The 27,939-nt window shown below is 48.0% G+C and overlaps 2 protein-coding genes across 6 annotated transcripts in view; both read right to left on the reverse strand.

Annotated features, from left to right (window-relative positions):
- LOC310748416 (uncharacterized protein) overlaps positions 1-27,939 on the reverse strand; it is a 376,897-nt gene that overhangs the window by 236,791 nt on the left and 112,167 nt on the right. The window lies entirely within an intron of this gene.
- Positions 1,858-26,865, reverse strand: LOC310748396 (uncharacterized protein). Of its 5 annotated transcripts, none has more exons than XR_014541316.1 (21): positions 26,222-26,836; positions 24,357-24,629; positions 23,902-24,013; positions 21,834-22,086; positions 21,571-21,720; positions 20,835-20,899; positions 14,720-14,943; positions 13,983-14,236; positions 13,439-13,567; positions 12,784-12,913; positions 12,634-12,669; positions 11,949-12,055; positions 11,524-11,589; positions 10,905-10,969; positions 7,764-7,987; positions 6,955-7,199; positions 5,061-5,183; positions 4,746-4,887; positions 4,581-4,631; positions 2,748-3,215; positions 1,858-2,575 (listed from the first exon to the last, which is right to left on the reverse strand). XR_014541316.1 is itself a non-coding variant. In XM_083584150.1 (21 exons), exons 1-20 carry the CDS (start codon positions 26,637-26,639, stop codon positions 2,935-2,937), a joined length of 3,348 nt encoding a protein of 1,115 aa, XP_083440276.1. In that variant the 5' UTR covers positions 26,640-26,837; the 3' UTR covers positions 1,858-2,575; positions 2,914-2,934. The 5 variants fall into 5 exon arrangements, 4 of the variants coding, with proteins under 4 accessions (XP_083440276.1, XP_083440275.1, XP_083440277.1 ...); XM_083584150.1 differs by having other exon boundaries at positions 2,914-3,215; positions 26,222-26,837; XM_083584149.1 differs by having other exon boundaries at positions 1,858-3,215; positions 26,222-26,865.

Consider the following 27,939-nt stretch of genomic DNA (forward strand, 5'->3'; position numbering starts at 1 on the left):
ATTGCAGTCCAGTAAGGAGTCTCACCCACAGGCAAGAGAGAGGGGAAAAGAAAAGCTTGGGTTCTTTCGCCTCCACCGCTCCTGGCATTTCAACAGGAGGGAGGGAGGGAGGTGTGGCTAGCCAAACTAGTCTTGTTGTCCTGTGGTGGGTTTCCAGTTTCTTCTGCACGCGGATTGGCTGGCACAGGCGACTAGAGGGCGGGGCCTCAGGATCCAGGGCGAGAATGGCATCAGGGGCATTCCCAAGACTCCACTCACTCTATTCTGTAGTACAGCCTAATTGGGGCAAGCAGGAATGTGGGGGGGGAGCATCTGTTTTGCACGCAGAAGTTTCCAGGTTCAACCCCAGCATCTCTAGGCAGAGCTGTGAATGTTCCCTTTCTGAAATTCTGGAGCAAGATGCACCAACGGCGTGACACTCTATGAGGCAGCTCCTGTGTTCCCTGTGACCCTTAAGGAAAGTCCCACCACCACCAATGTCAGCCAAATCGGGTTCCCCTCTGTTAGAGGCCTCAGATGTGCACACCCCTTGTGACCTGCTTCACCCCATCTCAGTCTGTGCCAGGAGTCTAGTGGCTCCTGGCAGTGGTGGAGGAACCCTCTCCGGCACCTGGGGTGGCGCAGCCCATACGGACTGCGCATGTGTGGCATCCCATGCGTGCACACTCCGTACAGAATGCTGCACATGCGCAGTCCATACAGGCTGCCACTTGAGCGGCATCCTGTATGGACTGCACACGCATGGCAGCCTGGACAATCGCTGTGCAAGATGCAGCCCATATGGCTGCTGTGCGCGAGAGCGGCAGCCCGTACGGATACCTGTATGGACGGCGCACGAGAGGGGTAGCCCGTACGGAGTGCCGGCTCCCTCGGTCACTCTATAGCTGGGGGGAGGCAGGGGCCATCTTGTCACCCCTCCCAGAGTGGCACCCGGGTCAGCCCGCCCCCTCCGCCCCCCCCTTCCTACGCCACTGGCTCCTGGAGGGTGCCGCTGCCCCATCATGTGCTGCAGCTGATTTTATGGATATTGAAATTGACACATGCTTGGCTATTCCAGGAATTGTATCTCTTCTGGACCTAGGAATTAGAAGGAAGCTGAGGCATACAACCTACCGCCCCCCCTCAAACTTATAACAGTTATGTAGCAGGATCTCTGTCTCAGCTGGCTGGTTCCTGTCTTGGCTGGTCTGGATCAGGATTGTCCGTGTAAATTGGCCATCATGACTCAGCCAAAGCTGAGTTTTTTCAGTGCTCTAACCCAGGGGTCAGCAACCTTTTCCAGCCGTGGGCCTGTCCACCATCCTTCAGACCATGTGGGGGGCCGGACTATATTTTGAAAATAAAAATAAAAATGAACGAATTCCTATGCCCCACAAATAACCCAGAGATGCATTTTAAATAAAAGGACCGCGGGCCGGATTGAGAAGGCGATTGAGCCGCATCCGGCCCCCAGGCCTTAGGTTGCCTACCCCTGGGTTAAGGTGTTCCAAAGGGGTGTTCTAAGGGTTAGGGACAGGCCAAACAAACCGTTTGCTAATCTTAATGCCCTGACCATGCAGTGAAGGAAAAGACAGCTTTTAGGTAACCTGGTCTGCAGTTGTTTAGAGCTTTGCATGTAAGTAGCAAGACCTTAGCGAAGGCTCAGTAGCTAATAGGTGGACTCCACAGACCTTTTAGCATGGGTGTGATTTGTTCCTGATGAGGAAAGGCCACTTGGCCTGCACAACCCATTAAAATAAATGGGTTTAATTATTCTTCATTGACACTAGATAGTGGTATGATGCATTTTCTATTTGACTGTCAGCTAATTTAATAAGAAATTCATCACAGAAACAGGAAAGTCCAGCTGCAAAAATAAGTCACAAAACTAATTTATTTGCAAGTGATAGTTTAGTATTTTCAACACAGCAACACCTGCACCCTTTGAACCAGGAAAGCAATTCATCAGCAGCGTAGCTAGCCACATGGGTGCCCGTGCCAGTGCACATGCCCTGCGCCTGGGGGCAGGGTGAGTCACCCATGAGGACAGGGCAAGCTGTCCATGGGGCGGGGTGAGCTGGGGCAAGGCGCACTGCGTGGAACCTCCATGGGTTCCACCCACCACCTCCAGCAGGCAGATAAAAGTCCCACGCTGCTGTTTTGGGCAGCACGGAGCCTGCAGGCACCCGAGCCACTGTGGCAGTCCTAGGGCCATGCTGCCTCTGGGGTCACGGCTCCATCGTCTGAAGTAAAATGTACAAGGAGGAGGATAATGAAGCCTTGAGAAGGGTTGGGCAGCAGCTGCAAGAGGCTCCGCAACTCAACTTTGTGCTGATGGATGGTGGCCAGTGAGGGCTGTGGTTGTGGTGTGAAGTTGTTGTTGTTGTCGTCATCGTCCTCCTCCTCCTCCTCCTCCTCCTTGGAGTGATGGAAGCCCACGAGACCCAATCGTAGCTCAGCTGTGGAGGCATTCAGTCTCACTCTCTCTTCCTCACACAGTAGTTCTAAAGAGAATGAGATGATAGTGGAGCGTCGCAAAACCCCAACCATCCAGTGTCCACTCCCAATGACATCAGCACCAACAAAGCTGAAGGCCCTAATGAGAGTGGGGTGAGAGAGTGGGTGAGAGAAATAAAGCTGATCATAGGGAGCGTGGGTGTTACAGCTCCATGTGAGAGTGCCTCTCAGGCTACAGCAGAACATCATAGAGAGGTGGGGATGAGAATGGTATCTGGGCAACTGCCTAAGGGAGCAAAGGGGTGACATACTTGACAGCGTAGAGAACAGCCTCCTCCAATCACACTCCAGTTCTTATCATGGGAATATTGGAGGGTATGCATGTAAGTGCTTGGGAAAATACATGGTACGGCTTTGTCTTCAGGAGTCTCCTAGCAATAAGGAGGTGGATTTCTGGTGCCTTGAAAGGGGTCTTGCCTTCTGCCTTCCCTTGGGGCCTCATTGCCCTTCCAGGTCTTTCACGAGATGTGGATTTTTGGCCTTCAGTGCCTCATACAGTTTATTCTTGCACTGGAGGTCCCAGCTTGGCACAAGCTTGTAGAGCTCTCGCATCTTGTCTGGGTTAGTTTCCTGGGCAATGATTTTTTGGTATTGCTCCTCACTGAGGACGGAGTCATGCAAACTATCCAGCACTGGTTCCACTGGGACGGTCCGTTGGATTAGCGCCTCCCTGTGCCGCTCGATGAAGTGCACTTTGGAAGAGTTTGGAAACTGCGGCCCTACCGGGAAAGAGAGAAAGAATGGAAATCTTTCTACAGGTTCACACTGCAGGCTTAAGACTGGTTCCCCAACTCATTCCTTCTTCCCCCATGCCCTGGGAATTGTAGTTCCATGAGGGGAGGGATTGTGAACAGAGCATTCTTAGTAGCTCACCTGCCTACAATTCCCAGAATTCATTTGGCAAAGCCATAACTGTTGAAGAAATATAAAACTGAAATAAGTGAGAGCTGTTGGAAGGGAGCCAGGGCTGGGGCCAGCCCTACCATTAGGGAGAGTGAGGTGGCATCATAATTTGGGGTATCATAAACGACAGCAAATTGTTAGGCAATTAATTCATTACTATTTCACATAGTATTATATTTAGCTTTATCTTTTCTTACTTTAAAGCCCAGGAATTGATAGAGGGTGGGACTGAATGACACTTGGAATCCCTCCAAACTCTACAATTCTATGCTTCTATTATTGTTGTTATCATTACTGAACCCAGCTTTCTTCCACAGAGGCAATTTCCCTCACTATCCAAATTCCACTATCCCTATACGGCCTAGGACCCTTGTACTTACGGGACCGCCTCTCCTGGCGTGCCTCGCGGAGGACCTTACGGTCCACAAACAATACCACCTTGGAGGTCCTGGGCCTCAAGGAGGTTAGACTGGCCTTCTCGGCCCTGGCCCCAGCCTGGTGGAACGCTATGTCACAAGAGACCAGGGCCTTGCGGCACTTGACATCTTTCTGCAGGGCCTGCAAGATGGAGTTGTTCCTCCAGGCCTTTGGTCTGGGCCCAGTCTGACCCCCCTCTTTTTACAAGACCCTGCATGTAAGTGACCTCTCTCACTCCTCCAACCGGCTCATATAAGACCAGTCCAAATAACTGGGCCTGGTGAGCACTTAATGTTCTCAACCCCTATAGTTATAATTCGTGGGTTGCCATCATTCTGATCTTAACTTGATTTTAAGCTGTATTTTAATCAATTGTTTGACTTTATGTTTTAATGTATTATATACTTTGATGGCCAGGGAGGGCTGGATATAAATAAAAATAATAAAAATTATTATTATTATTATTATTATTATTATTATTATTATTATTATTATGCTGCCATGAAAACCTTATCCACAAGGCCTCTGTCCTTGGAAGAAGACAAAGTTATGGAACATTGTCTCACAGATATATGAATTATGCTTTTGGTTTTCGAAAATTCTTAGAAAACCAGAACACTTACTTCCAGGTTTTTGGTTTTTGAGAACCTAGGCATTTGAGAACCATTTTTGTGCAGTGTATGTTCTACTGTATCACCAGCACTTCCTATTGGGAGGAAGATAAGATACAAGTACAATGAAAGAAAAAATTAAAACCTGCTGACCTTGTCCTGGGTTTATAATAGGAGAACCCATCTGCTCTGAAATTAACTCATCTGAAAATCAAGAAGAAAAAGTCAGTCAAAGAGGGAATGTGACCCATGGTCCTTTTCCATCCTGCCTCCCAAGATATGACTCTACCTCACGATCATCCCTTGTTCAAAACTCACTTTTTTTTAAATGGGCCTTCCAAACAACTTCAGTCGTGCCCTTCTTCATCAGGTAGAAGTTGAACTTCTCTTGCATTTGTTCAGCAGACAGTTCTACGTACTGCTGCAGTTTCTCTGCATCCAGGTATTGAAAATTCAGTTCCTGTGGGAAAGTATGAAACCTCTGTAGGTGTGAATCTGCTTTGGCCCAACCCACCATTCCAAGGGAGTCAGATTAAAGGGTGAAGAAGAATCCTCTTTGAATTTCTCCCATTCTCAGACTTCACAGTCTTGGTTCTGCCCCAGCAAAAAACCACCATCATCTTCATGTCTCACCTCAGGATTCACCGTGACATCCTCTGGAGTACTAAGAGAGACCTGAGAGCCAATCATCAGAGGTTTCAGGGTCACAGGGGGTTTCTCGATTCTCTTTGAATTTACTTCACGCTTATCGACCGCCTGGGAAGGGTAAAGAAAGTCACTTTTGAGATACACAGAGAGGGAACAAAATTTTTGAAAGACTAGATGCCTACAACATTCTTGGCATTGTAGCACCAGGAAATGCAGGAATGGGGAACTTGATGCCCTCCAGATGTCATTGGACTCATATCCTCCCCAACAAGCATGGGCCAAGGATGATGGGTTTCATAGTCCAAGAACATCTGCAGAGACACAGATTCTCCATCTGCAATATAAAGAAAATTAAACCACTATGGCACTAGAAACTAAAATGTGGAGCGGAGATTTCCTGGCCTCATGAGGAACTGAAGCCAGGGCTCTTGGCCTGGGCAGCCTGAATAATAATAATAATAATTTATTATTTGTACCCCAGCCACTCTGGGCGGCTTCCACAGAAACCAAAAATACACTAAAATCATACATTAAAAACTTCCCTGAACAAGGCTGCCTTAAGATGTCTTCTGAATGTCTGGTAGTTGTTTATAGCTTTGACATCTGATGGGAGGGCGTTCCACAGGGCGGGCACCACTACCGAGAAGGCCCTCTGCCTGGTTCCCTGTAGCTTTGCTTCTCGCAATGAGGGAACCGCCAGAAGGCCCTCTGCACTGGATCTCAGCGTCTGGGCAGAATGATGGGGGTGGAGACTCTCCTTCAGGTATACTGGGCCGAGGCCGTTTAGGGCTTTAAAGGTCAACACCATCACTTTGAATTGTGCTCGGAAACGTACTGGGAGCCAATGTAGGTCTTTCAAGACCAGTGTTATGTGGCCTGAGCTATGAAGTGGCCAAGAGGTACCATGAATCCTGCATCCACCTGCATCTTCTCTTGATGAGATCATGCAGGAAACCACAGAAGCCATGAAACTTCATGATTTGAATGAAGCATGAGAAGACATTTTAAGGGAAAGTTTAAATTGAGAAGGCAATATGATAGTGTGCTTTATCTCCCATGTGCCAACACTGCAAATCAGGAAGAATGTTTTTCCTCACGAGTTATCTGAGAAAGCTTGTAACTACCAAGCAGATTCCTTAATGAACGAAGCAGTATTTGTTCACTGCTAAATACGTTTGCTCTGAAGGAAGTGTTACTGATTTCAAGGAAGGCTTCCAGGAGAATGTGCTTAGGGCTTTCACAAGTCAGTGACAACCCTTTTGTTTAGAGAACCAGACAGTCTGTGTAACAAATGAAAAGGGCATATTTCAATATTGGAAAAATCACTTTAAAACAACAGTGCTGGTGGGAAGCTAAGTAACCCAGCAGTGGGCAACTTGTTAATCTTCTCTTTACTGGCATGTTGATGTTGGGTAGAAGAGATCAAGTCCAACAATTGTGCATAGTTGGGGTTAATAAAGGTAAAGGGACCTCTGACCATTAGGTCCAGTCGTGACCGACTCTGGGGTTGTGGTGCTCATCTCGCTTTATTGGCCGAGGGAGCTGGCATACAGCTTCTGGGTCATGTGGCCAGCATGACTAAGCTGCTTCAGGCAAACCAGAGCAGGACATGGAAACGCCGTTTACCTTCCTGCCGGTATCTTCCCTATTTATCTACTTGCACTTTGACATGCTTTCGAACTGCTAGGTTGGCAGGAGCAGGGACTGAGCAACGGGAGCTCACCCCGTCACGGGGATTCGAACCACTGACCTTCTGATTGGCAAGTCCTAGGCTCCGTGGTTTAACCCACAAGGCCACCCACATCCCTAGTCGGGGTTAATATGATCAAGCAAATGATCCAGGCAATCGGGAATACCAGAGATGGAGGTTCCCAGTTACCTTTATTATCGAAGGGTCATTGGGCAGGAGGTACAGGTGAAATGTTGGTGTTTCCAGCTGAAGCCTATGATAGAGCAGTACGACAGTGTTGATCTTTTGCTTAAACCACTTTTTGAAAACGACTCCAAGGGAAGAGAACTTGGGGTTTTCCAACACAGCATGGTGAGGCTCCACTCTGTCTGGCTTCTCCAGCCTCATCCCCCCTTCGACAAAATGTGCAATGTAGACATGGGAACTGTCGTCACCTGAAAAGACAAGCATGTTAGCAGTGGGAAAGTGACAAAAATCACCACCACTTTACCCTCACTCTCCCTGTTCTATGCAAGTACGGTATATGTTTTCTCTTCATCAACTAAGGTTTTTTAAACATCATTTCACAGGACAATGTGGGCATGGCGGCTCACCAGCAAGATACAAAGCATCACAGAAAACAATGAAATAGAACTGTCTTCAGCTGAAAAGACGAACATGTTAGCAGTGGGAAAGTGACAAAAATATCATCACTTAACCTTCCCTATTTCATGCAAGTATTCATTTTCTCATTGTCATTTAAGAGGTTTATAACATCATTTCACATGACAATATGCTTGCATGGCAGCTTACAACAGAATGCAAATCACAGAAAATAATAAAACAGCACAGTTGGAACATTTTGAAAAATTGAAACAAATCACAAAAGTCTGGTATACCAGCACTCCGGACCTCTAGAACCCACACTGCTATCCCCATAGCATTCTGGAAACATCAATGGACATTTAGGATTCCTCCTATTATGGTTATAATGCTGGAAACTTCCTCCCCTGCCATACCTTCAAGGCACAAGAAGTGAGGGATGCAAATGGCTGCCACAGCCTCTGCTGCATCCACCTTAAAGTTGAGCAGAGGGCCAGCAACATGCAATTCCTCAGTGTTCTGTTCTTCCAGGAGCTTCGGCCATGAATCAAAGTAGTATGTTACGGTCACAGCTTCTTTCACTTCACATATGAGACCAGTATCACCGCAATGGAAGAAGCCAGCCTCAGTGGAGCACACTCTGAATGGCACAAAGAGAAAGATGAAAAGGAAAAGGGGACCCCACTCGGTGTACCTTGGGATCTCAAATTTCAGCAGCTCCCTGGGCAACGCCAAAATTCAGCACCTTACACATGCCTCTCGCACTCCGTTCTGAATAATAGCTGTGGCATCTCCTGCAGAGACCCTGAGGCTCCACACCCAGTGCGACTGAACTGGCTGTGTTCCCCTAAATTTGCCTTTGAATAGCTGACATTGGGTTGTTGAACCAAACTGTGGGAATGTTGAGGGTGGCAAGAGAGGATATATTGATTAATACCCTAACTTGCGCTAGCAAGTTTCTTTATTTAGCAAAGTGCATTCCCCTTCTTACACAGCAGAAACTGGTTGCAGATTCATGTGAGTCTCTTAAGACTATAGGCAATTCAATCTGGCTTGTCCAGATTGAGATGTATTCTATTATTCCTGGTAAGACCCCTTTAGGTAAAGGTAAAGGACCCCTGACAGTTAAGTCCAGTCACAGACGATTCTGGGATTGCAGCGTTCATCTCGCTTTACTGGCCGAGGGAGCCGGCATTTGTCCGCAGACAGTTTTTCTGGGTCATGTGGCCAGCATGACTAAGCTGCTTTTGGTGAAATCAGAGCAGCGCACGGAAATGCCGTTTACCTTCCTGCCGGAGTGGTACCTATTTATCTACTTGCACTTTCACATGCTTTTGAACTGCTAGGTTGGCTGATTAAAGACCCCTTTAATCCCTCCTAAAAGAATAAAGACACCGCTGTCTTATTCATAAGTGCTAAAAAGTAGTTTACTTACATTCAAGGAGAACACAGTGTGAATCCTGAAGGCAGGCTTAAGGCTTAAAGGTACATGTATGTACAATGTGCATTTACCCCATATCGGGGAATAACCCAGTGCTACTGCTGGCTGAGAGCCAGCAGTGCAGTCCAAGCTGGAAGCAGGTCGAAGGTGAAAGGTGAAAGAGAGAGGAGGGGTGCATGACTTGGCCTCTTATCAGGTCTGGTAAGGTCACAACCACCTGCTAATCACATGCAAGAGGAAGGATGCTTCAGCCAAGTGCAACAGGAAGTTCAGTTGGCTGGACCCAACGTTCCCCTGCATGTCCACCCTAGCAAAACAGGTAATGTTGTACTTGACTGCTCTGGTGGATTACATCCCACAAAAACTAGTAGAGAAGAACAAGAGAAATTGATTTTGGGGCAATAACACCAAGGAAGGGACAGGGGACAAGAGGAGCTGAAATGACTCCCTTCCTTCAAGAAGCTCATTGGGTTACCTTGGGCCAGTCACTGCCTCTTAGCCTAAAGTACCGTATTTTTCGCCCTATAGGGCGCACTGGCCCATAGGGTGCACCTCGTTTTTTTGAGGGAAAATAAATTTTAAAAAAATTATTCCCCCCCAGCCTGGGGCTGGAGCGGGGGAAGCCCGAGCTTCCCCCGACCCCAGCCCCCAGAACAGGCTGCTATCCGCAAGCCTTGCGAGCCCGGCAGGAACTCCCGCCGGGCTCACAAGGCTTGCGGACATCTGCCCGAAGCCTGGGGCGCGCTCCGGAGCGCGCCCCATGCTTCGGGCTACAGGCTGCTGCCCGCAAGCCTTGCGAGCCCGGCGGGAGCTCCCGCCGGGCTCGCAAGGCTTGCGGATGTTGGAATCTGAAGCCTAATCAGTCAGAGGAATTGGCCACTCTCCAGGTGCCCAGCTTGGATTCCTTGTTGATCTCCCCCGTCAGCGACTCCCGGCAAGACAAGGCGAGATCTCTTATCGGCGATCCTTCCCAACGTGAGAAGAACACAACCATCCCTCCTCCCTCACTCCCAGGGAGGGGAGAGAGACAGACAGAAATGTATTTACATGCCTTTATTTCTGTCTTTCCAGCAGTGCAGAGAAATCATGTCTGCACTCTCTTCACATCAGCAGCAGAGAGAGAATTACTCCACCCATGTACTTCTGGTACAGGGTCATGTGACACTCTGAGCTAACATCCGGTGCTCAGTGCACATAATAGACTGTCCTTTGTTCCCACGGTACAGTCCCATAACATCAACATCCTGTTTGGCTTTCCAGCCACCTGGAGCACTCAGCAGCATTGCTCCTTTTTCGTAACAGCGGATAGCTTCCTGAAACCTGGAGAGCGAGAGGCGTCGGTGCGCACCAACCCCTTTCGCTCTCCAGGCTTCAGCGAAAGCCTGCATTCACCCCATAGGACGCACAACATTTCCCCTTCATTTTTGGAGGGGAAAAAGTGCAAAAAATACGGGTGAAAAAAGTGCGAAAATATAGGGCGAAAAATACGGTACCTCACAGAGTTGTTGTGAGGGGGAAATGGAGAGGGGGAAACCATGCATGCCACCGTGAACTCCTTGGGAGAAAGGTGGGATACTTTTAAGGAAGAGAAACAACAATTCCTCCAAAAATCCAGACTCCAGATTTTTCATCTTTCTCAAACTCTGCATCCTTCTTTTGATGCTACCCCAACCTGAAAAGGGGGCGGGATATATACAACTGGAAGTTAGCAACAGCAGTGCTTCAGTGTAATGTTTTTTCCAGCTCTGCTCCATGGAACCCAGGAATTCCTCAGTGAAGACATCAGGAATGGTGGTTAAGCTTCCTTCAGAGAGAATTTGTCCACCACAACTGACCGTTCACTGCAATATGCAGATCACAGATCACTCTGCATAAGTTTTACCGAGAACCACCATATATGGTGACTGTGAGACCCACAGAAACCAGATGTGCTCTGTTGGACAATTCAAAGTAGAAACCACTCCCTGAGGGGAGAATGTTTCAAAAGGTCTGAGAGAGATAGAGAGATAGAGATAGATAGATGACAGATAGATAGATAGATAGATAGATGATAGATAGATTAGATATAGATAGATAGATAGAGAGAGAGAGAGAGAGAGAGAGAGAGATCACACACCTGTAAGCTTCATGGCCCCTCTCTGAGTCCCAGACTACCTCTGGTTTTATTTTTTCTGGAAGAGCCTATAATGAAACCATAAACATTCATGTAGATGCCAGAATCCATATCCCATCTGGAAATGGGGCATTATTGTCTGTTCCTAAGACCCTTGAGACCACACCCTTCTAAAACAGATGTGACACAGGAAGAGTCCACACTAAACCAGAATCACAGCATTAGAGCTCTGCAGTAGTGCAATGATCTTTTTAGATGGAAAGTGTTTAAGCACTGGAAAATATGGGATGATCTGAAATGTGACATCAACTGGACTGCCCTTAAGATAAGAGCGAGGCAAGATGATTCCCGACTAAATGGAAACACAGTGTGGTAAGTGTGCATTGCAATGACTCTCACCATGAGTTAGTAGCACAAGGAAACAGCTGTTTAGATGCAGCCTTATTTCCTGCTACCAGGCTCTAGCTTTGAATAGCAAATATGTATATAATTACCTAAGATGGGATAGTTGCTAACCTTAGGGGACTAGAAATTTAAATTCAGTGGCTTCACGTTAAAAATATCAATGTGTACCCTATTCCTGTGGGTGGGAAATGCACATCAAGACAGATCAGCCTCTTACCTCACTGGGACAAGGCACACTTTCCCCAGGAACCGCCGATTTCTCCATCTTCATGCTTCCTTCCCTCTGTAAATATGAGCAATGCAAGATGATTCCCAACTAAATGTAAGCACAGCAAGGCAAGAAGATTCCACATGAAATTGGAATCACATAATTACAATTGTGCAGAAATGCAATGCTTTGTTTTTGATGATTTTTTTTAAGCACTAGGAGCAACCTGTTTAGAAAGAGCCTTATGGCTCACTACCAGCAATTAGTGCCGAGTAGCAAGATGATTAATTAATGTACAAAAATACCTAAAGAGGGACAAGGGCTTTTTACAGTGCACAAGAAATTCAAATTCAGAACCTTTCTGTTATAAGTACCAATATAGACTTCATTATCATGGGTGGTCAATGCAAATGAGAAGAATGCCCACCCTTTACCTCACTGAGACACCAGTTGCTTGTGATAATCTCCCCAGAACCTACTGGGTTCTCCATCTTCATGCTTCTTTGTTCCCCTCCATATAAGGGGGTTTCTGAGTGTGGCGCTGTAAAAGAATGAAAATTATTTGCCTGCTATGACTATTGGAAGTTGGTTTGCAGGGTGAACACATAAAAATACAGTATTTCTCAAGAACCCATAGGATGTGAAGAGGAGCGCCTTGTGTGAGGCCAAAATTCTGTGCCCCCATTTCTCTCTTTCCATACTACTCAATTCACTGTTATAGTTGCAAAGCCCTGCAGCACCCCTCTAGGAACTAGTCTCACTGCCCAAAATCCGCCTCTGGTGTGGATTGTGGCTAACGCCATGTTTCTTGCTCAGGGTTGGCCCAATACATTTTTCTACCTGAGGCAAACCAGAAAATACTCCCTCTGTAACCTGATTAAGACACTGAACAGAAACCAGGTGATCACTACTACCCACTATGATCTTAGACACATCCTTTTAATCCTTTTAAAAAAAGAGAGAGTATTTCTTCAGTGTTGTTGAGAGCACATTGAGCAGCAGGTTGGCCTTGGTGACTCCCAAAGTCTGTTCCAGCCCCAAAATGCCGTTGTTCCATTCAGAGCAAAAGCTCAGCCTTGGTCAACCTCGTGGTAGAGCCATCTCATCTCTCCTACTGACCTTGTTCTGGATGTGGGACTGAAAACTTCAGCTCCTCTGAAATAGACCAGGAAAGAGGCAGTCAGAGGGGGCATGTAGATGGGATGTCCTTTCCAGCCTGCCTCCTGAGCTATGGCCCAACCTTGTGGTCCTCCCTCAGCCAAAGCTCACCTTGCCTCACATGGGCTTCCCAGACCAGTTCATTCGTGCTCCTCTCTATCAGGTTGAAGTTGAGCTTGTCTTGCATGAATTCAGCACTGATTTCAAGGAACTGCTCCTCCATGTATTGAAGCTCCAGTTCCTGTGAGAAAGCTCTGTAGGTGTGAATGTGACTTAACTGATGGACATTTTATCTCCAAATGCTGAGAAGAAGCTGAACTGAACTAGCAGACTTTACTCTGGGCATAATCATACTCAGACTCTGGGTTTAGGAGATGCAAACAGCCATGGTTGTTTTTGCATCTCAACAGGAGAGACACCAAAAATGTCTCCATTACCAAGATGATGATAAAGAAAAAGGAAGTGGTAAATGAGATATCAGTGTAGCACCTGAGAGGACGTCAGCACAGGTTAGGTCAGACAGGACAATCTAGGAAACAGGGAAGTCTCTGTACTCCTCTGCCTCCCTTTCCCCATGCAGACACATCTGCCTCAAGTGCAAGCTGAGATGCATCCCAACACTTCTAGTGTAATTCCCCCACCTCCCCACCATTCAAAAGGGGGTGAACAAAAGACTGAAGGGATCCTGGTTTGGTTCCATACATTGTTAAACCTCACAGCCTTGGTTCCCTCCAGACAACCCCTGTAATCATCTCTGGTCTCCTACCTCAGGGCAGACTGTGACGCCATCTAAACTTTGGATGAAGACGCGAGAGCCAATCTTCAGAGGCTTGAGTGCTCCAGAGGGTTTTGGCAGTCTCCTTGAAGGCCACATTTCCTCAAATTTATAGACATTCTGGGAAGGGCAAACATGGTCACTTTGGAGGCATGAAAGGAAGACACCAAATCTATGGAACACGGGGTCCCTTTGCTTACTCCTGCATCTTGGATAGAGAGGGATCCAGAAGAGATGTCTCCTCTCCCAAGGATGGCATGGAGAAGAAGGAAGCAGAGGTCAGCAACCCAAAGAATTTCTCTCTAGTCTGAAGGAAGGTCAGCAAAGGTTAAAGGAAGGTCTAGGAAAACTTAGAAAGTTCTCTCTCTAACTACTTTCACCCATGCAGCTACATCAGCCTTCAGCACATACTGAGTTGCATCCCAGCACTTCCAACAGAATAGACATTTAATAGTATCATTGTTTTCATAATGAAAATCAGGCTAATAATCTAGCCTGCCTGGAACACAAACCAGAGTTGGAGATTCTCAGTTACCTTTCTTAGGGAAGAGTCATTGGGTAGGAGGTACAGGTGGAATTTTGGGACTGAGATTTCCAGCTCCTGATAGAGCAGTGCCATGGCGTGGACCATTATCTTTCGCTTAAGCAATGCCTTTTTGAAGATGACCCCACAGGTATAGAAGCATGGGGCTTTCAATACAGCATGATACGGCCGCACGTGATCTGGCTTCTTCAGTCTCATCTTTCCTTCAACAAAATGTGCTATGTAGACATGGGAACTGTCTTTACCTGAAAAGAAACACAAGGGAAACATGGGCAAACATTTCACTATACTGTAGACTTGAGTTTGGGTGAGAAAACTCACCCCTTCTCCCTTCCTGTTTAATGCAAGTCAAGCCACTGGCCTGATCCAGCAGACCCATTCTATGTTCTTAAGTGTTTATTTTGTTATCATAATCTAGAGGTTTTTTAAAAGCCCGCATTACAGAGCAATGTCCTCCCAAAGCAAGTTACAGCACAAAATACAGTATACAGTAAGTCATACAGTACAAAGTATAGTAAGTCAAAGAAAAAAGCAGAATTCTTGCAAAAAGACAGAATTCTTGCAAAATCAAAAGAAGCCACAAAAGGCAGATAAAGCATTGTGATCCACTGAACCAGCCCATAGCATTATTCAGCCATTAAGGAATGTACATGATAGACAAAAGGAAGAATCTTAAACAGGAATGAATATTACCACTCTATTCTTGGAAGCTTTTCTTCCTACCATACCTGTGAGACACAAGAAGTGAGGGAAGTGGACTTCTGCCACAGCTTCTTCTGGATCCGCTTGGATGTTGAGCAAAGGACCAGCGACAGCCAGCTCTATCATTTGCCATTCATGCAGGTGTTGAGTCCATGAATCAAAGTGGTATGTTATGGTCACAGCTCCCCTTACCTTAAATATAAGGTCAGTACAACAGCAAAGGAAGGAGCCAGCCTCAGTGAAGCAAAATCTGAAGGCAAGAAAGACAAAAGGGGTTGAAAGAGATTGATGCAGCTTCCTCTACTGTTATGGCTGATACTGTTATAAGTGATTTGTGGGTCGTGTCAAATGTGCTCTCTTGATAACAATGATCATTAGCAGTATTTCAGTCCAGCATTGACAGGAATTGTGGTACTTAGATGTCAGGGAACTGTCATCTGAGACGAAGGAGGTGAAAGGGCTCATGGAGGGTGAGAGAGACCACTCAGCGGAGGAGGGGACCAGCAGGGGGAGAAGTGGAGTTACAAGGGAAAGTGAGTCGGAGGGAGAGCTCAGAGATACTTCAAGCGGGAACAGTGGAGAGGTTTCAGGACCTCCCGTAGGCACACCCACTCCTCGGCGGAAACTGTCACGCCGAGAGTCCAGAAGACGCGTTTCCGTCAAGGAGCTTTTATGCTGGAAGAAATTCCGTAAACGCCCACTGTCCGATTCAACGAGCGATTGATGGAGCCATGCTTAAGGAGCTCCATCACAGACAGAGGTTTGGGAACTTAGCCAAGCTCTGAGGGATCAGGATTTTACGCACAAGCAGCTCACCATCCCATCACAGCAATCGGACAGTCCCTGAAAGCAGCTTGTGCAGAGAGGCATCATGAGCAACCCAGCTGGAGCCGGAGGAGCAGCAGGAGCTGGAGAAGGTCCAACTCTGGAAGAAAGGTGCAGAGTTTTGGAACTCCAGCTAGCAATGCAAACGGCGAGGCTAGAAGAAAGGAGGGCGCAGGATGCAGAAAAGGCAAAAGGCGCTACACTAGCAAGAAAGATGCCAGGAATGGTGCAGAAGTTTGGGGGGGACCCCAGGAACTACCAAGCCTTTAGGACAGAGATGCAGTATGCTCTTGAACTGCAGTTTAACGACTTTCCCGATGAGGCATCGCGAGTGGCGTTTGTGATTGGCCATCTCGAAGGAGGGGCGAGAGACTGGGTCCGGCCCCTGATGGCAGGGAATAGTGACATGCTGAAGGACGCGAGGAAGTTTTTTCGCGCCATGGATTTGATGTTTTCCAGCGAGATTGAACAGGGACTGGTGCGCAGACAATTGATGGCTTGCAAACAGGGGAGCCGATCGGTTCGTGAGTACTGGACTGAGTTTACAATGTTGATACATAAATTGGGGTGGGACCTATCGGCGGAACCCATTCAAATGCTCTTTGAAGAGGGGCTTTCTTCGGCGGTGAAAGACGAACTTTCCCGGGCGCCCAGGGCGGAGTCTATGGACCAGCTGACCAAATCAGCGTTGACCATTGGAGCGCGCCAGGAGGCAAGAGCCTTGGAGAAGCGGGAGGGGAAAGGAGAGCGTTGGAGGGATTTCCGCATTCCAGAGATTCCAGAACCCAGTTTCCCGCCCGGAGAGCCGATGGAAGTTGGAACAGCGCGCGCGCGCGCAGTTTCAAATCCCAGTGAAGGGAGGAAGAAGGAGGGAAAGAGCGCCAAGAAATGTTACCTCTGCCAGCAGCCAGGTCACTTTGCCAGAGTCTGCCCACAAAGAAAGGAATGGCAAGGGATGGCGGGAGCTGTTGGGGGGAAGGAGGAGGAAGTCCAGGAGCCAGTAAAAGCCAGCGCCTGTCTGCCGCTGTCAGGGCACTGCAGACAGGCCAAGGAGCAGTAAAAGTGCCCACTCCGGAACCTCCAAGACCAGCTCTAGTAATAGAGGTGCTGCTAGAGCTGGCAAACGGATACCCACTAAAGACCAAGGCGCTGTTGGACTCAGGCAGCTCCTGTAATTTTATGAGCAAGGAGTTTGCAGCTGAACACCAGATACAGACACTCCCTTTAAGCAACCCCCTGCAGGTCACCACGATCGATGGGAGGGAGCTGTTGGGGGGAGAAGTTAGCCTACAGACCGTCCCAATGGTTATGAGGGTGGCAAGGCACACTGAAAGGATAGCATTCAATGTAGCCACCCTGGGAGGGGCGCCAGTCATTTTGGGAATGAGCTGGCTAGCGTTGCATGACCCGCTAGTGGGCTGGCATCAGAGAGTGGTCTCCTTTGGGTCAGCACATTGCCTGGAACACTGCAAAGAGGGAAAGGTGCCAGAAGGGGCAAAAGCCTCTCTAGCAGGGATGGAAGTGGCGGACAAAGGGAAGGTGCCCAAACAATACGCTGACCTGAGCAAGGTCTTCAGCGAAAGGGAAGCAGATAAACTACCACCGCATAGAGACTTTGACTGCCAAATTAACCTGGTCCCTGGGGCCCAGCTCCCCGTGGGCAAGCTGTACGCCATGTCAGACAGGGAAATGCAGGAGTTGAGGGAGTTTATTGACAAAAACCTGAAGAGAGGTTTCATCAGAGAGTCCAGAGCGGTGGGGGGCAGCCCAGTGTTTTTTGTGGACAAAAAAAACACGGATAAACCGAGATTGATCGTGGACTACCGGCGGCTGAATGCCGTGTCAGAACCAGTGACTTTCCCCATGCCCAGGATTGATGACATTTTGACCAGGGTGAGGAAGGGAAAGATATTCACGAAACTGGACCTGAGAGGAGCGTACAACCTGATACGAATAAAGAAGGGGGATGAATGGAAGACAACGATGTTCACCCCCCTAGGGGCTTTCGAATATCTCGTTATGCCCTTTGGATTACAAGCAGGCTCCGCCTGTTTTCAATCGCTCATGAACCATGTACTGGGACCTTTGCTCTACAAGAATTGCGTGGCCTTTCTCGATGACGTGCTGATATATTCAGAGAATGAGGAGCAGCATGTAAAGGATGTCAGGGAAGTGCTGAGCCAGCTGCAAGCAAACCAGTTGTGGGTGAAATTGGAGAAGTGTCAGTTCCACGCCAAGGAGGTGGAATTCCTGGGGTACCGCCTATCAGACAAGGGATTAGCCATGGATCCAAGCAAGGTACAGGCGGTGCTGGAATGGAAGACACCAAAAACGAAAAAAGATGTGCAAAGGTTCTTAGGGTTTGGGAACTTTTACCGTAAATTCATCAAGAACTTTGCCCACTTAACGGCTCCCATCACGGACTGTCTGAGCAGCAAGAAGAAATTCGTTTGGACGGCGGAGGCGGAGCACGCTTTTGAGGAATTGAAAAAGGCATTCGCTTCGGAAGAACAGCTCCTGCATGTGGATTTACAAAAACCCATGAGAGTGGAAACTGATGCCTCAGACCGCGCGGTGGGGGCGGTGCTGCTTCAGCCAGGGAGCAATAAGTCGGAATGGAGACCGTGTGCCTTCTTTTCGCGTAAGCTGAACAAATCCGAGAGGAACTACACGGTATATGACCGAGAACTACTCGCCATTCACGAAGCGTTCCGGAGATGGAGACACTTACTAATTGGTGCACAGCATAAGGTACAAGTATGTACGGACCACAAGAATTTGGAGTATTGGAGAACGGCACGAGTGCTCAACCAACGACAAGTGAGATGGGCCCAGGAGTTCTCCAAATTCCATTTTGAAATCTGCTATGTGCCAGGTCCAGAAAACATCAGAGCGGACGCTCTCTCTCGCAAACCTGAATATTTGGAGGGGGAGGGAGCGCCAGAAGAGAGACATATTATCCCAGAGGACCACTGGGTGTGTGGTGCGGCCTGGGTGGGGCAAAGAGAACTGGTAGAGGGAACGGTAAATGATGAGTACGCCCAGGATAAGCTCAGAGGTTTAAGGGGAGAGGGAGAAGACCCCGGAGGTTTTGAAGAAAGAAACGGGGCATTGTATTACAAAGGGGCGCTATATATACCTGAAGGGGAATTGAGGGGGAGAGTACTCAAACAGCTGCACGACAATCCCACAGCGGGGCATTTTGGGCAACACAAGACCATGTGGTTGGTGACCAGGGAGTTTTGGTGGCCCAAGGTGAGGGAGGATGTACGGGAGTATGTGAGAAGGTGTGACCAATGCCAGAGAGCCAAAGGAGAAAGGCGGGCGCCAGCAGGGTATTTAGAACCGTTACCCACACCAGAACGACCGTGGGAGGCGGTGTCGATAGATTTTATGACTGATCTGCCCAAATCCCAGGGGAAAACCGCCATACTAGTCGTAGTAGACCAGTTAACTAAGATGGGTCACTTTGTAGCTTGCTCACATGCAGTCACGGCGGAAGAGACAGCAAAATTGTTTGTAGAACATATTTTTAGGCTGCATGGCGCCCCCTTGAGGCTGGTTTCCGACAGAGGGAAACAGTTCACGTCCAGATTCTGGAGGAAGCTTATGAGCTTGTTGCACGTAGAGGTCAACTTTTCGACTGCCAGGCACCCTGAGACCAATGGGCAGGCGGAGAGGGCAAACGGTATCCTTCAACAATACCTGAGGTGTTATGTCAATGACAGAGAAAACGATTGGGTCGAAAAGTTGGCACTAGCGGAATTTGCTTACAATAATGCAGAGAATGTGTCCACCGGGATGAGCCCCTTTATGGCTAATTATGGGTGCCACCCCAGGGCGTTTCCAGGGGAAGGAGGAGAGAGATGGAGTGTTCCGGCCGCTGAACTTTTTGTAGAAGAAATGGAAGCGATCCATCGTCAACTCCAACACAACTTAGAAAGGGCCAAAGAAGAATATAAGAGGCAGGCAGACAAGAGCAGAAGGGAAGGTGAAACAATTAGGGTGGGGAGTCGGGTCTGGCTATCAACCCAAGGGTTGCCGTTCAAGGGTAGTTGCAAGAAATTGAGACCCAAAAGATTGGGACCATTTGAGGTCATCCAACAGGTCAACCCAGTGGCTTTCAGACTCCGGTTACCGAACCACATGAAACTGCACCCAGTATTCCACAGGTCATTACTGTCACCATACAGGGGGGAAGGTGAAGGGGTATCCACACGGGGGCCAGCCATAGAAGAAAGGGAAAGCCGCAACTATGTGGCAGAAATCATCGACTCCAGGTGGAAGGGTAATCAGGTGGAGTATTTGGTCGCGTGGGAAGGGGAACCGGAGTCGGAAAACACCTGGGTGAAGGCAGAGGAGGTCCATGACGAGGTCTTGATCGAAACGTTCCACCAAAGGTTCCCCAGGAAACCTCAACCAGTAGCGAGGTTCCGGAGGGAGTACTTTGGCAGCACCGACGATGAGGAGGAACTGGAGGGATTCAGGGAATCGGAGTTGGAAGAGGGTACAGACTCCGAGGAGGAGGAGTACTTGGAAACCGGGAACAGCAAAAGGTGGAGGGAAGTGTTCGAAACTTCGGAAGATGAGGGAGGTTCCTTCAGGGGTTTTGCTCCCTCGCCTCCCGCAGAGGAGGGGAGGGAAGGGGGTGAAGGGGGCCCTAGAGGGGAGGTGGATGTCAGGGAACTGTCATCTGAGACGAAGGAGGTGAAAGGGCTCATGGAGGGTGAGAGAGACCACTCAGCGGAGGAGGGGACCAGCAGGGGGAGAAGTGGAGTTACAAGGGAAAGTGAGTCGGAGGGAGAGCTCAGAGATACTTCAAGCGGGAACAGTGGAGAGGTTTCAGGACCTCCCGTAGGCACACCCACTCCTCGGCGGAAACTGTCACGCCGAGAGTCCAGAAGACGCGTTTCCGTCAAGGAGCTTTTATGCTGGAAGAAATTCCGTAAACGCCCACTGTCCGATTCAACGAGCGATTGATGGAGCCATGCTTAAGGAGCTCCATCACAGACAGAGGTTTGGGAACTTAGCCAAGCTCTGAGGGATCAGGATTTTACGCACAAGCAGCTCACCATCCCATCACAGCAACTTTTGGCTCTTCATCTGATACTGTGCTGTGGCATGGGCGTAGCCAGGATTTATGTTAGGGGGTACATGCTTTATGTCCACTACTCATCTTCCACAGTGATGTGCACCCGCAGGGGCAAGCAGAGTATGCCTTAGAGAGCATCACAATGTGGGAGCACCACCATATCCCTATGCAATGCAGAAAACATTCTCTGATGGTAGAAAGCTTTTGAAAAGAGTATTACTCACCTGTAAGTTTCATGGCTCCTTTGTGAATCCCAAACTTTCTCTGGTCTTATCTTTCCTGGAAGCTCCTATAACAAAGAATAAAGAGTCCGAATTGATACCATATTCGTCCTCCCACCTGAAAATAGAAACACCCACTATGACCACATCAAGGATCCCTTCTTGAGCTCCACTCCACAGCTCCACATTGCTAAAAGCTCTTTATACCTGCTGCATTCTGTATTCATTTTTAGTATAGTAATTGGACCTGCGCTGAATTCTGAAATACTGTGTGAACTGCTGATCCATTAAAAAAAACTTTAAAAGAAGATATAATCTTCCAAAATATCTCATTATGGTGATTATAGCATGGCTGCAACCCAAACATCCATTAACATTTCCTCCCTAAGTACAGATGAGGGAAAAGAAGGGGACACTGTGGGTTGGCACTTGGTGTCCATCCATACCAGATTCTCCCACTCTCTTTTCACTCAGAGAATTATTTCTGGAGACACCTGTGGACATGGCAGTATTGGAAAGTACTGTACCATAATGCATGCAAATGAAGAAACATTTAAGCTCCGGAAAACACAGGAGGATTGAAATGTAACAAACAGCTGGACCCATCACAAAATATGAGTGAGGCAAGAAGATTCCACACTAAACTGGAAACACGATGTGATAAGTGCCCATTGCCCACTTGCCATGGTTTATTAGCACATGGAGCCACCTGTTTTGATGCAGCCAGTACAACCCTTACCTCGCTGGGACACTGGATGCACATGACACTTTCTCCAGGATCTTCAGAATGCTCCATTTTCTGGTTCCTCGTTTCCTTTCTGAATAGGAGGGATTCAGACTGCAGCACTGACTGGTCAGAAACCTGGACTTTATTTTTAAACCAATATGACTGTTGTGAAAATGAAGAAAGATGCAAAAAATGACCTTGAGGAATAAGAATGACGAGAAGTCAAATCCACCCAGTACTGCAAATAGCAGGATCCAAACAGAAGCTGGACGTACCATTTCTAAACATTCTAGGAACCGACAACAAGCTTGCTCTCCCCTTTCCAGGATTATACTTAGCAATTTTTTGATTTTCTCTTTAGAATCTTTCTCCATTTTGTAAACGTCCTTGTATTCTTGTAGTGTGATGACAGAGCAAGAGTGTAGAGTGTGCAAAACGAAGTCTAGGTCCTCTTCAAGAATTTCAACCAACTGTTCTCTTCCCTTGCAGATCATCTCATCACTAAAGAATGCATATCTTTTCAATGACCTGTGGCAGAAACAGAAGCAGGGGGAGAACCAGAACCTGGTTAGGTGGCCAACTTCCATCCAGTGGGCCATCGGTAGCCCTCAGCTGCACACCCTGGGGCCCACCAAGACTTGGGGAACCTTGCCTTCTTTTCTTAGCCTTAAGCTGTGCAATTTCACCTTCATAATCAGGTGTGCCAGCAGGTGAAGAGGGAGCTAAAAGCGTACGTGTGAAATGAGTGGAGGGGAAAGTGGTGTGTGTAAGAGAGAGTGGGAATGAGAATTGTGAAGGTGGGTGTGTCTGTGCACATATCTGAGCAAGTGTGCAGCCCCCAACACACTACTCACCTGCACACACAACCCTCAGGGATAAAAAGATTGCCCTGCTGCCCCCTATTCTACAACAACAACAAAAAATTTATACCCGGTCCATCTGGCTGGGTTTCCTCAGCCACTCTGGGCGGCTCCCAAGAGAATATTAAAAACATGATAAAACATCAAACATTAAAAACTTCCCTAAACAGGGCTGCCTTCAGATGTCTTCTAAAAGTCAGATAGTTGTTTATTTCCTTCCTTGACACCTGATGGGAGTCTATTAAAAAGACTCCCTTGAATATCCTCCCAGCAACCCCAGTCAGTTCTTATCTTTAGTCCTTATCTTAGCATTATTATCTTTATATGGGCAGGGTGGGGGAGGCTGAGAAACAGTCCACACAGCGGCTTCGTTGTAGAGGCAAGATCTGACCCGGACTTCCCTCTTTCACAGCTCACTATATTCCACCGGCTCTGCACCTTTATGGTTGTGGAGTGAGGCCGGCCTGAAAAGTATCTGGCAGCCTGACAGCTTCAGCAGAAAATATGCACTTTGGTTTTACTGCCCAATGGTTGACTTAGAAAGTCATCTGTGGGCAGGAAACGGAAAGGTTCAACATGGTGATTTAAAAAATATTATTTCTTCCAAGCAGCCTTTTCCTTTAAAAAGCACAGACGCAATTATTAAATTGGCGCTAAAGCATTTATTTGTTTTAAGCAGAAGAGCTTGCTAAATTACTTATAATGTTTACAGTGGTACCTCTGGTTAAGTACTTAATTCGTTCCGGAGGTCCGTTCTTAACCTGAAACTGTTCTTAACCTGAAGGACCACTTTAGCTAATGGGGCCTCCTGCTGCCGCCGTGCAATTTCTGTTCTCATCCTGAAGCAAAGTTCTTAATCCGAGGTACTATTTCTGGGTTAGCAGAGTCTGTAACCTGAAGCGTATGTAACCTGAAGTGTATATAACCTTGAGGTACCACTGTGTGTGTGTGTGTGTGTGTGTGTATTTCAGATATATACGTTTCACTGATTTTACAATCATTTTGACATTTAAAAAATTTACTTCCTTCCCCTTCTTTCTGCAGTTCCTTAAATTTATTTTTAATATTTTCTGCATATCCAGATTAACTTAACTTACTCATTTATTTATCTTCTTTATATATATACTCTTATGTAGCTGCAGGTTGTTACAATAATCCTGCCAGTGTTTTTATCTGTTTACAATTTATCTGTAAATATTCAATGAACCATTTCCATTCTTTTATATAAAAAAGTTTGTTATCTTGGTTTCTTACTCTTCTGGTAAGTTTCTTCATTTCTGCATATTCCATAAGTCTTTGTATCCATTCTTCCTTTGCTTGGACGACTTCTTTCCATTTTTGGGCAAGTAACATTCTTGTCATATAATGTTTAAAATTGAAGTGTTTTGCATTGAGAGTGTAGTTTGGTGTGGTGTTAACTGAGAGGGGAAAACACATTACTAAAATGGTGGCTTCAGTCACTTAAGTAAAGTGTAGAAATTACCCTTTGGTGGCTCTTTCTGATGAAAGCAGTTCCTCCAGACCTTGAATAATTTTTGAAGACAATACTACTGCTGTCCGATGCCTTGAAACATGCTTTTCAGGGGGTTGCTCTGCTGTTAGATATATTGAGAAAGTGAGTACACATAAACAGTTTTAGTTAATCAAACCCATGGCCTAGCTGAAGTTCTGCCAGAACCATCAGGGCCAGGAGTCATATATAAGTAAAGGGTAAGAGACAATATTGTGATGGCATTGATTTTATAAAATCATTGTGAAACTTGAAGAGATACTGATTTCAGAGTCTTCCCTCCGATTTTGTCCAGAATACATATTCAGAATGCTGCACAGGTTTCAGACACACCCAAAGCCCGTCTAAGAAGCTTCCTTTACACCCAGCCCCACTCCTAGAAGAAGACCATCAGACTCAGCCAATGTTCTCCCTTCCAAGTTCCTTACCTTTCCCGATGAGACGAAAGAGCCATTCTGGCAAGGGCTCACATTCAATGGCCTTCAGCACCTCTGACACCACCTCCACAGAATAATCCTCAGCACAGTATGTAAGCAGCAATTCTGTGAGCTCCCAAAGATTTGCTTCCTCCAGCAACCCCTTGGGGATACGGACATAGCCTTCCTTGAAGGGGAACATGATGAGTTTATCCTTGAACTTCTTCAGATCTGACTCCTTCAAGGTTTTCAGGGTGACCAGCAGGCATAAATGTGTAATCCTTACTGTTGGAATTATTGATGTTAGTAGCAGTATTGAACAGAAAAAGCCCAGTGTTCCTACATTCCCCTTCCCCTTCTCTTCCTGTTGGAAAACCTTGAATAGGTAGCACTAAGTGGGAAAGGGCCGTGGATCAGTGGTAGATCACATGCATACAAAGGATCCCAGGTTGAATCCCTGGAGTCTCCAGATAGGACTGGGAAATATTCCTGGAATGAGCTGGACCCTAAGGCAGCTTTCCATCTTTCTATGATTTCCAATGATTCCAGCAATTCAGCCTGGCTCAGAAGTCAGAAACCACTCCAAGGGGGTTAGGAAGGCCTGAAGACTCTCTTAATTTACAGACCTCTTCTTAACTATTTGCATGCTTCAAACATGAAGGAAAGAAGACTGCACTCCACAAGGAAAAATCTGAACCCCAAGTCCAAAGGACCACAATAAATACATGTAAATTGTTTCTTTGCTGTTCTCTGCATCCTAAGATGAAGACACCGTATTTGCAATTTCTTAAGCATTGGCAAGGGACGCGGGTGGCGCTGTGGGTTAAACCACAGAGCCTAGGACTTGCCGATCAGAAGGTTGGTCGTTTGAATCCTCGCGACGGGGTGAGCTCCCGTTTCTCGGTCCCTGCTCCTGCCACCGTAGCAGTTTGAAAGCACATCAAAGTGCAAGTAGATAAATAGGTACCGCTCCGGTGGGAAGGTAAACGGTGTTTCCGTGCGCTGCTCTGGTTCACCAGAAGCGGCTTAGTCATGCTGGCCACATGACCCGGAAGCTGTACGCCGGCTCCCTCGGCCAGTAAAGCGAGATGAGCGCCGCAACCCCAGAGTCGGCCACGACTGGACCTAATGGTCAGGGGTCCCTTTACCTTTAAGCATTGGCAATCCAATTGTTGAAAGCTGCTGAGAATTACTACCATCAGCCAAAAGCTTTCTATAGAAAACTGCATGTACTAAAAATATCTCAGCTTGATATTTTTTGTTATTTATTGCTGCACTTTGGGGCTAAGCTAATCTAGGAGCAGGGAGTCTCAAGCCCTGTGGCCAAATGGGCTCCCCCAGGCCCCTCCCTCAAGCCCTTGGGATGCTCCCCAGGCCACACCCCTCACTGACCCCGCCTGGAAATCCTCCTGGGGTGTCTCTGCCTTCCTGGAATGGGGCCTTGAGCTCCGATCAGGGCTGGCGCACTCCTGAGGCAGGGTGAGGCATGATCCACAGGGGCAGCAGATCCCAATGCAGATCGTTATTCCCCACCTTGTTCCTGGTGTTCCTTCTTCCCTGGTTAGGAGTGGATGCCATTTTTTTTGTTTCTCCTCAGGCGCTAAACTCTCTCGGGCCAGCCCTAGCTCCGATAATGCTTCTTTCTGGTCTAGATGGAGGGCAGAGGGATGTGTGAAAATACTAGCCCACTTTAAGTAGGTAACATTAACACCCGTCATTCTGCTCCCTTTCACTGCTGGTCTTGCCTTTGCTGGAAAAGTTGCCCCACCCCTGGGCGACTACAGCCATGGGAGGGAGCTGTGCTGTCAGTACAAACAGAACCCCGAGGTGTCACCACCACCAGCCGGATGGATCCACCCCTCTCCGGAGATCCTTACTTAGCCTGATGAAAACAAAGAGAGAGCCCACCGGCGGCTTGTAGTCCATCGCCTGCAGCACCAGCGCCGTCACCTCCACGGCATAAGCCTCGCCATAGTAGTGGATTAATAGATCCCTGAGCTGCCGAGCATCGGCTTCCCTCAGCAACCTTTTGGGGATTCTTCCGACGCCCTCCTTGACCGGGAATCTGAACAGTTCGCCCTTAAATTTCCTCCAGTCCTCGTCCCGCAAGTCCAGCAAGGTGCCCAGAAGCAGGAGCGCGGCGCAGTGAATCGCCCAAGGCTGCGGCTCCAGAAAGAGCGAGGGACCCGCTTTGGGCAGCCGCGTCGCGGGGAAAACGCTGCCCTCGTCGTCCCCCTTTCTGGGGGGAGCTGTGAAGGAGAGAGCGGGGAGATTGAGAACGATCTTCTTCGACATCGCGCTCCTTCCCCGCCAGCCCCAGCGCAGCAGAAACCACGGCCACCCAAAGACCCAGATCTGGAGACTCTGCCAAGAGAAGTGGGTGCCAACTCGCGGCGCCTGACTCCCGGGGGAGAAAGGCTTGGCGCGAGGGCAGCAGCGGGAAACCCGCTCCGAGCGCCGCCGGCTCTCTCTCCTCTCCTCGTCTCCTTCTGTTCCCTTTGGCGAGCAAACTCTCCTTAAAGATCCTTCCCTCCGGCAGCTGCAGGAGACTGCAGGGCGGGGTTTCGCTTCACCTTTCGAGCTCACCTGCTGCCCAGCCCTGCGCTGGAAGAACTTGGCCCAGATGTTCCTCCAGGAAGGACTCCGAAGCGCAATTCTCCAAGGGAAGAGAATTCGCTCTCTCTTTGCGCAGGATCTGAAGCAGGGATGAGCGCCCGGACGGTGGGACAGGAAAACGCGTGAGTGTGCGAGAAGAAACTACTCGTCCTTCGCGAATTTAAAGCAACCCCCCCCCCCAAAAGCAATACTGGGAGCTGTATTTTGTTAAGGGTGCTGGGACGCGTCTGAGAGGTAAACCATGGTTCCCAGGATTCTTATTGGGGGTGGGCTTGAGATGCGTGTCGGCAGCTTCTAACGCTTTTGTTGTGCCCTCCAGGGCTAGGTTTCTTTCCCCTTTGGGGGATGTTCTTACTAATTCCCGACCCATAAAGGGCTGGAGGAACTCCTTAACCGAGTCCCCTGGTAGGTTTTGTGACGCAACAAGTATTATTATTATTTTTTAACATACAGTGGTACCTCGGGTTAAGTACTTAATTTGTTCTGGAGGTCCGTTCTTAACCTGAAACTGTTCTTAACCTGAAGCACCACTTTAGCTAATGGGGCCTCCTGCTGCTGCCGCTCCGCCGGAGCACGATTTCTGTTCTCATCCTGAAGCAAAGTTCTTAACCTGAAGCACTATTTCTGGGTTAGCGGAGTCTGTAACCTGAAGTGTATGTAACCTGAGGTACCACTGTACAAGCATATCTCTGCATGTGATTGCAACAGGTAAAATCTTCTCTCTAGCCAGATTCAACAGCCACGCGGCTGCACCTTCTGTGTTATAATAGGTAACTGGCTCAGTTATTCCAGCGATTAATATTCCATTTCTGCACCCACATCCTGTCCCCTGGCAGGTTTCAGACAAGAATTCAAGACCTCTACATCCTCCCTGAAATGATGTGAGGAGGGGAGAGGGGAGTATCCTCAGCATCCTACAGAGCTGGAGGGAGTTTTGTAGGCCATGTGGCCTGAGGCACAAAATCCAGCCCTACAGCAT

The sequence above is a fragment of the Podarcis filfolensis genome, assembly GCF_964270895.1.
Source record: "Podarcis filfolensis genome assembly, chromosome: 13".
Taxonomy (NCBI): domain Eukaryota; kingdom Metazoa; phylum Chordata; class Lepidosauria; order Squamata; family Lacertidae; genus Podarcis; species Podarcis filfolensis.